Source organism: Propithecus coquereli, unplaced genomic scaffold (assembly GCF_000956105.1).
Source record: "Propithecus coquereli isolate 6110/MARCELLA unplaced genomic scaffold, Pcoq_1.0 Scaffold122, whole genome shotgun sequence".
Classification (NCBI taxonomy): domain Eukaryota; kingdom Metazoa; phylum Chordata; class Mammalia; order Primates; family Indriidae; genus Propithecus; species Propithecus coquereli.
Genome location: NW_012136303.1, coordinates 4625566 through 4634667, shown reverse-complemented (window position 1 = coordinate 4634667; position 9102 = coordinate 4625566). Strand labels below are relative to the sequence as shown.

Sequence of the window (9102 nt, the reverse complement as noted above, 5' to 3'; positions counted from 1 at the left end):
GCTCACAGCAACCTCAAACTCCTGGCTCAAGCGATCCTACTGCCTCAGCCTCCGGAGTAGCTGGGACTACAGGCATGCGCCACCATGCCCGGCTAATTTTTTCTATATTTTTAGTTGTCCAGATCATTTCTTTCTATTTTTAGTAGAGACGAGGTCTCGCTCTTGTTCAGGCTGGTCTCGAACTCCTGACCTTGAGCGATTCACCCGCCTTGGTCTCCCAGAGTGCTGGGATTATAAGCGTGACCCACCGTGCCTGGCCTGTTCTTAATAAATGTTATTGACTGAGTAAATAGATAATGATTCGTAATGAATGAATTTCAAATCGGGACATGAATGGCTGTGTGTGGAGAGGTTAATGCCAAACCCCAAGTATTGGGGGATCCTTAGACCCTCCCAGACCACCTCCAACACTGTGAAGCCTGTGTGTTTTCAGAACAAACTAACTGAGGAATAATAAGCACCTACGTGAGCAAGACCCAGGAACACCTCTGCATCCTTTCTGACACGCCAAGTATACCTGCTGCAGTGGTCCTCCACGCCCTCAGCCCAGAAGGATCCCACCCAGATTTCTGGAACCTGGAATCAGCTATGTGTGCCCCCACCACATCCATTCATGCCTTCACTCTTGAATTCGTCATGCACCTATTCCTCAATCAAGAAACGCTCACAAAATTCCATCCGTACCAAGCACCGGGCTTAACACCAGGCACACAGATGTTTATATAAGAGATTCTCAGCCCCTAAGGATTTCCATCTAATATGTGTGTGTCTGGGGGATTGATGGAAAGGACAGAGCTCTGCGCAGGAACACGGCAGCCCGAGGGGAGCCAGCCCAGCCCACAGTTCCCCTCCCTTCTCACCCATCCCCTGCTCTGCCCACAGCCCCTGCAAACAGGAGCCTCCCCTGGCAATTCTCCTGCCTAGGGGTGCACACCCAAGCGGGCCCCACCTTCCAGGGTGGGCCTTGGGGAAAGGCCCATGCAGTTCCTGGAAGCAGACACAAGGTTTCCCTAGGCAGGCAATCCCAGGAGCCAGCTAATCAAAGCACAGGCCGGGAAGGGGCAGGGCAGGCAGAGGTTCCAGGTGGGTATGTTCCCCTTGCCCCCAGCCACTCCTCACCACGTAAGGAGGGACTGAGCCAGAGGAAGCCCAGAATAGGACCACAATCAGAAGAGCGTGCTTTTCTTTCCAGAGTCTGAGAACAGAAATATTGAATTGAGAGCAAATTGTCTTCCTGGATCAGAGTGAACCCCTTCTGTCTGTCTCTATGTCATGCACCATGCTTTACAAAACACTCTGGGTCCCCGACCTCACTGCAGGAACACAGTTCAGGGGTGAACAACTGTGTTGGATAAATGAGGCCCCGAGAATAGGACTTGAGATAACAAAGCCTGGGAAGACACCGGGTCCTCTGGATTCTAGTCAGGATTCCGACATGTTCCCCGTGAGCTGGTCTTCTCCCTGGGGAAATTATCGCTTGGAATGAGACAGGCTTCTGTCTCCCTCAGAGTCTAACACAGTAGAAAGCACACAGCACATATTCCGTAAACACGTGAATAAATCCTTGAACAACAGCAGCAGTTGACATTTATTGAGGGCTTGCTATGTGCTGGGCACTACGCTCTGCATTATCTCATTTCATTCTTACCATGATGATCCTGAGACAGATGCTACCATTATCCTAATCTGACAGATGGGGAAGATGAATTTCTTTTTTTTCTTTTTCTTTTTTTTTGAGACAAAGTCTCACTCTGTTGCCTGGGCTAGAGTGCCATGATGTCAGCCTAGCTCACAGCAACCTCGAACTCCTGGGCTCAAGAGATCCTCCTGCCTCAGCCTCCCGAGTAGCTGCGACTACAGGCACGTGCCACCACGCCCAGCTAATTTTTCTATTTTTAGTAGAGACGGGGTCTCGCTCTTGCTCAGGCTGGTCTCGAACTCCTGGGCTCAAGAGATCCTCCTGCCTCAGCCTCCCAGAGTGCTAGGATTACACGCACGAGCCACTGCGCCCAGCCGGAAGATGAATTTCTGAGAGGTTTATAGGCAGAGTCTGCCAGTGGCAAGTGGCAGAGCTGAGGTGAAAAGATGAATACGTAAATCAATGAAAGAATGTAAAAAATGAATAATGAACAAATTTATATATAAATGAGTAAATTCATATGTTTTATCTTTTTTTTAGTTCTTATAAATCTTCTGACCCCTGGGGCTGTGGGCTCTTGACCATCAGAAAGCATGTCACCTGATTTCCCCAGGAACCCAAGGATTTGGGCTCTACTCGGCTCCATCCGTCCCCAGCCCCTTCACTCCCTAGATGGACCAACTCTCCTAGCCCAAGGATTCTCCCCCTCTCTATGCATCTGCTGTGCCTTTAAATCTCTCAGGCCCCACCATGCTTTCCTCAGTCCACTTCTGACTCAATAGCTTCTCCTGGGCTGGTCAATGGGGACCCACCTCCAAGACTATAGTCATCACCCCACTGCTGCAACCCAGCCCTAGGGACTTCTCTCCACTATGCTTTACGCCCCACCCTGCCATCTCCCCACCCTCAATCCATTTGGGGTATCATTCCTTATGATCGACAGACACAAGAAACAAATTTGTGAGTTTAATGGGATGTGGACACTAAGGAACCTGAAACGAAGTCATTTCTATACATGATTTCTAGTTTGTCTTCTTAGTTGTGGCTGGAGTGGGCGTCTGAGCAGTGGTCCAGCCAAGGATTCCATCAACTGTTACTGGTTGGATTGTTAAATAACGACTAGGGACACAGCACCGTTTACGATTTCGGCAGCGTGAGATGCTGTCTTCATCATTTTTGCACACCAACCGGCAGTGTCCATCCATCCAACATTCTCCTTGGGGGCATAGGAACAGCCATTAAGCAGATGCTAGTATTCCTCAAGTGGAGGGAGAAGAGGAGGTGGAGGAGGAGCAGGAGGATAGGGAAGAAGGGAAGAAAGCAAGTTGAGTAGGTAATGCTGGACCCAGTCCTGGGAAAGGAGAGAAGAGACCTTAAAAGGGGAGAGAACTGAGACAATTGTTCCAGCTGGGAACCCTGGAGTTTTCAGGAGAGCCTTTTTCAGACTTCCCACCCTTCTGTCTTCCCATCCCCCGACTTCCTACTCCTCACTTCGGGATCAACTGACGTTAATGAATGACCCTCCTAGCAAAGCTTGGGAATGACAGGAAAAGGACGATGAACACCTGTAATGTTAGGGAACCGAGGGGATTCACTCGCACTACAACAGACCCAGCTCCTTTTCACAGCCTGGCCCTGTCTAACTTAAGCCCAGCAAGCCTCAGCTCTAGCCACAACCCAACCCACTCTCCAATCCTCCTTGACCCCATATTCACCCAATTCAAACTCAAAACCCAGTCCAACCTAAGTTAGAACTCCTAGCCTTTGCCCCCAAGCCCCAACTCCAAACCAAACCCCAATCTGATCTAGTTACCAACCTCAGTTCCCACCAGGAACCTATCACCAAGCTGCACTAACTCACAGCCTAATCCCCACCCCTAGCTCCACTCAGCTCAAAATCCCATTCTCTCGCCAACTCCACCCCAAGCCTTCAGGGAAGCCCATGTCCTCACCTCCACATCATCGTAATGTTCCCCCTATCCCTCCAACCCAAGGCTTTTCTCCCCCTTCCTAACTGGACCCCACCCAGCCTTCAACCTAATCTCTCAAAATCCTCAAGTCCCCAACCCACACCCAATCCTGCACCCCTAAGCCCTCTCCCAAGCTCCCACCAGAATGTCACTCCAGCCCCCAAGTACCAGATGCTCCAAACATCTATCATCCCACCACCTCGGCAAAAGAGAATGGAGGAGAAATGTTAACATGAGATGGTGCTGGGAAAACCTCCCAAAGCTGTGTGAAAGGAAGAAAGGCTTCAGCTGCTACCCACAGGGAGAGGGGAGGGAAAGAGGAGAAGCCCACGACCAGGACCCCAGACCCCTGAGAGAGGCCCAAGTTACCTGATGCCACTGGTTCTGTGGCCAGGAGGAGGGCAAGCAACAGGAAAAGAAGCTTCATGGCTGGCAGGACCCGAGAGAAGGAGGCGGCTGAGCTGCAGGGGATGGAAACAGAGTTCCCTGCAGCAGGGATGAGCCTCCCTTTTATCGGCAGGGCCGTGGGCAGCGAATTAGAACAGGAGGGGATTTCGATGAGGTCAGCTAGGCTGAAGGACAGTATGTAGCAGATGTCTCAGCAGAGCACAAGAAGAGAGTGTGGGAAACTGGCCAGCATCCATGCCAGTGAGGACGCAGGCCAGTTAAAGCCATTTGGCCTCCTGAGACCCACAAAGAAATCTATTAACACATAAATACATATCAAGAAATATTTAATTTAAGAATTACTTATTCTCAGCTCTCTGACGGAAGGATACACATGTGGATGTCTTTCTGAACCTTGAACTTGCCAATCTTATTCCTACTTCAGGGCCTTAGCAGCTGTCATTTGTTCTCCATGTAAAGCCCTTTCTTCAATCTTTCCATGGATGACTCCCGCTCATGCTTCTAGCTCACCTCAAATGTCACCTCCTTGGAGAGGTTTCCCTGGTCACCCTAGATAATGAAACTCCAACCACAGTCACTCTAGATCGTAATAAATTTGTTTTGTGATGCTCATACATCCATCTGTTCTTTCTGAATTTATTTTACATGTTTGTCTCTCCATTTAGAATGTCAGAAACTTGGCTTATAACTCCAGTTCTCATAACATCACCTGGTGTATTAAGATATTAATTCAGCGTATTTTAACAGATATCCACCCCAACAGTAATGATTCCAAAAGACCAACATTGATTTCTTTTTTGTGTATAATCTGGGTACACAGTTAAGTATAGCAGCTTCATGATTCAGCAGGCAGCTTGGTTCCTTGTGGCTTTATGCTCCGTCCCCCTCAATGGTAGCTTCACGTGGTGAATCAAGAGCTGCTCTAGTTCCCACTGTCAAGTCCCTGTCCAGCCATCAGGGACAAGGGAAGAGAAGGAAAGGAAGCGCCACACTCTTCCGTTTAAGGACACCACTCAGAAGTCGCACACTTCCCTCCACTCCTGTCTGTTGGCCAGAGCTCATTGACACCGTCACGCCTAGCTGCAGGGGAGGCTGGAAATGTTTTCCTTATTCTGAGCCATCATGGCTAGCTAAAACTCAGGGGTTGTCTTACTAAGAGGAAGGGAAGAACAGACACTGGGGGAGAGCTAGGAATCCGTGACATACCTGGCATGAAATATTAAATAATATTTAATATTTGTAGACTTAATGAATAATAAATATTATTTTAATAGATAATTATGGACAATAAATAATTTGTACATTGAGTAAGGCTATGAGAAGTGATCTAGTGGGGAGGAACCCAAGTATTCCAGAGTGCAGAGGGAATATGTGGGCTACGCCCCTCCAGCCAAACCTTAAAGGCCGACCTCAGACAGACTGAGACAAGAGACTGTGAAGGGAGACAAAGAAAGAAAAGATTTCATTGAACACCTACTGCATACCAAGCTTGAAGGATGAATTTTGGTTTCATGTAGGCTTGGATTTGAGTGTTGTCCCTGACTCTTGCTACCTGTTGACCTTGAGTAAGGTAAATTTTCTCAGTCACCTATGGGAAAATACAAATCATAACTCTATCTAAATTAATTAAATGGGACACCTGTAAATTGCTTAGCAAAGTACTTGACACGTATTAGGTTCTGAATAATTATTAGCTACTGTTGTCTTTTTCAATTCTTATTATTGTCACGATCTTATTTCTATCATTATTATTATTGTCAGAACAATCCTGAGAAGTGAGAATCAGAAACTCCCAACCTCACATAGGACAAAATTGAGACTTAGTCAGGCAAAGTGCTCAAGGGCTTGTTAGGTGGGGAGAAGAGCTGAGAAGAGAAAGCCAGTTTCCGCAGGGGAAGGTCGGGAGGGTGGGCAGGAGACAGCCGCGGCTGTAAATGTATGGGACGGAAGGGGAGGCAGAGAGGGAGGTGATGTTCAGGGCCTTGGAATCCACCCTGTAGGCAGTGGGGGATCAGATCCCTTAGAGAGGACCATGATGACATGGTCAGGGATTTTTTACCTGGAAACACCTCTTTGACAGCCCAAGTTGAAGATAATTGCCACAGTACAGGCAAGAGAGGGAAGGTTAGTAAGGAAGCTGTTTCAAGTTCCGAGGAGACATGACAAGGCCCGCACTGTAGCTGAGAGAGCTACACATCACTGAAGGCTGGAAGCCCAGAGAAGCCTCCCTTCCTGCAGGCTGCGGAAGTAACCACAGGACCCGGCTCATGGGCACTGACTTTCCACTAAGTCTGGTGGCCTGGTGACAGTTGTTTGACATGCATTGTCTCCTTTCATCCTCACAAAAACCAGAAAGAGTGTTTCCCCCATTGCACTAATGAGAAAACTAAAATTCAGAAGGGTGAACATTTTGCCCAAGTGATCATATGGGGTACTCCAGGATTCAAACCCAGGTCTTGCTGGCTCCTAAATATGATGCTGCTCACCACGACCCTGTCTCCTATTGCATTCTCAGTGTTGATTGGGGGAGCAAGGGTCTCAGCTAAGCAAGGAGGACAGCTGGAAAGAAGCCTCTAGTGATTCTTGCCTGGAAGAATTTGAGGAGTCTCTGCAGCGAGAAGGTGGGGGTGACATCGGAGAAATCTTTGTGGCCTTCGTTTTTTTGTAACAGCTTTATTGAAGTATAATTTACATACCATAAAACCTACTCATTAAGTTTACAATTCTATGATTTTTAGTAAGTATACAGTACAACTACAACTACGGTCTAATTTTAGAACATTTCCATCACCCCAAAAACATCCCTCATACCCATTTGTAGTCACTGCCCATTCCCACCCCAGCCATGATGGAAGTGGGGTTAATAAAAATATCATCAACTGTGTATTGAGCACCTTCTGGGATTAACACCCGCAAGGAGACAGGTGTGACAAAGGAGGAAACCGCAGCTCAGCGAGGTGAATCGACTGAAGGGCATGAGGATTCAAACCCAGGACTCTCTCTGAAGGGGCCCAGACCAAGGAGAAGGTCCTGGAAACATATTTGTAAAGATGTGGGAGACATAAGCATTTTTCTAAGCTGAGGGGAAATACATTGTGTAATTGGAGATTTTGAAAATACAGAAGAGAGAGAGGGGTTTGTGGATGGATAGAAAAAATCCAAGGAAAGAAGAGGATAGAGTCAAAGATTTTTTTTTTTATACCACAATTCCATGGGAAGAGTCAAAGATTTAAATGGAAACATCGGACTTCAACAGAGGGAGATCTTGTTTTGAAAGGAAGGGGATTTTCTAGAACGACTGAGTGGAGGCTGAAGTAAGTTCATCTTGGTTGCTAATCCACCATGTTGACTTCTGATTCCCAGAAGGAAGAACAGAGGGGAATTTATCTCAGCAAAGGGGCCCTAGTGATGTCCAGTGTCCAGGGGCCACAGGGAATTGGGGCAAATGGGGGTAGAGTTCAGGATCCCAAGCAACGGGGTTTGGTGGCAGCTGTGTCCCCACTGAACTAGGTCTGTAGGGCGACTTTTCCCTCTGGCTCTACATACCCTACCTCCATGCTTCCTACCCATTTTCTAAGCCTGGCCCTGGACATTCTCTGAGCTGCCAAACAGTCAAAAGCTTTTCTTTGCTGAAAACCTCAATTGATGCAGTGCCCCCGGGCAAGTTGTTTAACCAATTTGGGGATAAGACACTGGCTCCCAGTTTGTTGTGACCTTTAAATGATACAAAGTGCCTATCCCGTGTTTGACACACTGCCTGGCCTGGCGGGTGGTAAGTGCTCAATACATTTTAGTCCCAGTGTACTTGTTTTGAGGTTAGGAATAAGGGACTAGGAGCCTTGAGCGGGTTTGGCCTCTACTACCTCAGTGAAAGCCAAGCCAAGTTCCTCTGCTGGGGTGGACTGGGGCTTGGAGAAAATGGATAAGGTCTAGAGAAGCCCCCGGGGGGTTCGGAAGAGACCCACTGGACGGAGAGCTGCTAGGCTGGGACCCGTGAGCAGGGCTGGGTGGCCCCACGGGAAGACTGAGCGAGTGCTCAGGGCACCAGCAAGGCATGGGCCTACAATAAAGTCGGAAAAATCTAAAGAACCCCTTTTAATTTCAGTGTACAGGAAGGTTTTGTATTATTTCACAGGAGTAAAATTTTATTTTAAAGTTGAGTGTTGTTTTATTTTGGATTCTACTGGGCAGCACTGAAAATGTCTTGATGTTCAAGGTCACTAAAGGTACTCACGAGGACTTGCTTCGTATGCAGTGGAGCTGCCCAGGAAGAGGGAGATTGGGCCGTCGGGGGTGCTATCCCGCAGTGAGATGAACACACTGGGCATTCGGTTTGGTCCAAGACTGTGCAACTTACCATGTGTCCTTGAGCATGTCATTCGACTTCTGCAGGACTCAGTATTGAATGAGACGGCATAGAAGAGTGGCTCTGTAGTCTGGCATTAGTCTCCTGGCTGTATTACCTTATAAAAGTTACTTACCCTCTCTGAACCTCAGTTTCCTCGGCTATAAAATGGGGGTAGTAATACTTCATAGGGTTTATGTGAAGATTAAATGAATGAATACACATAAAGCACTTAGAACAATACTTACTGATACTTAACGACACCGATATAAATATCTGCTATTATTACTGTACTAGACCAGAAGTTCCCAACCTGGAGATTCCAGGCCCTTCCTCACTAGAGGTCTTTCCAATGTGTCATAAGCCCCTTTATGAACCCCTGTATGTAGCAGGACTGCCGGAGAGCACTGTGGTGATTCAGGAAAATGGCCATGACTGATATAAGAAGAAATTGAAAAAGATTCTTTTTTTTTTTTGAGACAGAGTCTCACTCTGTTGCCTGGGCTAGAGTGAGTGCCGTGGCGTCAGCCTAGCTCACAGCAACCTCAGACTCCTGTGCTCAAGCAATCCTACTGCCTCAGCCTCCCAAGTAGCTGGGACTACAGGCACGCACCATGATGCCTAGATAACTTTTCTACTTTTAGTAGAATCGGGGTCTCGCTTTTGCTCAGGCTGGTCTCAAACTCCTGAGCTTAAGCATCCTCCCACCCTGGCCTCCCAGAGTAATGTTCCAGTTTCTC

The 9102-nt window shown here is 47.8% G+C and overlaps 1 protein-coding gene across 1 annotated transcript; it reads right to left on the bottom strand.

The window, feature by feature from the left end:
• Positions 1–2592: 2592 nt before the first annotated feature.
• Positions 2593–4192, bottom strand: LOC105827582 (beta-defensin 121-like). The gene is made up of 2 exons (XM_012665785.1): positions 3979–4192; positions 2593–2855 (listed from the first exon to the last, which is right to left on the bottom strand). The coding sequence occupies exons 1-2, from the start codon at positions 4034–4036 to the stop codon at positions 2662–2664; spliced, it is 252 nt and encodes an 83-aa protein (XP_012521239.1). The 5' UTR covers positions 4037–4192; the 3' UTR covers positions 2593–2661.
• Positions 4193–9102: the final 4910 nt, after the last annotated feature.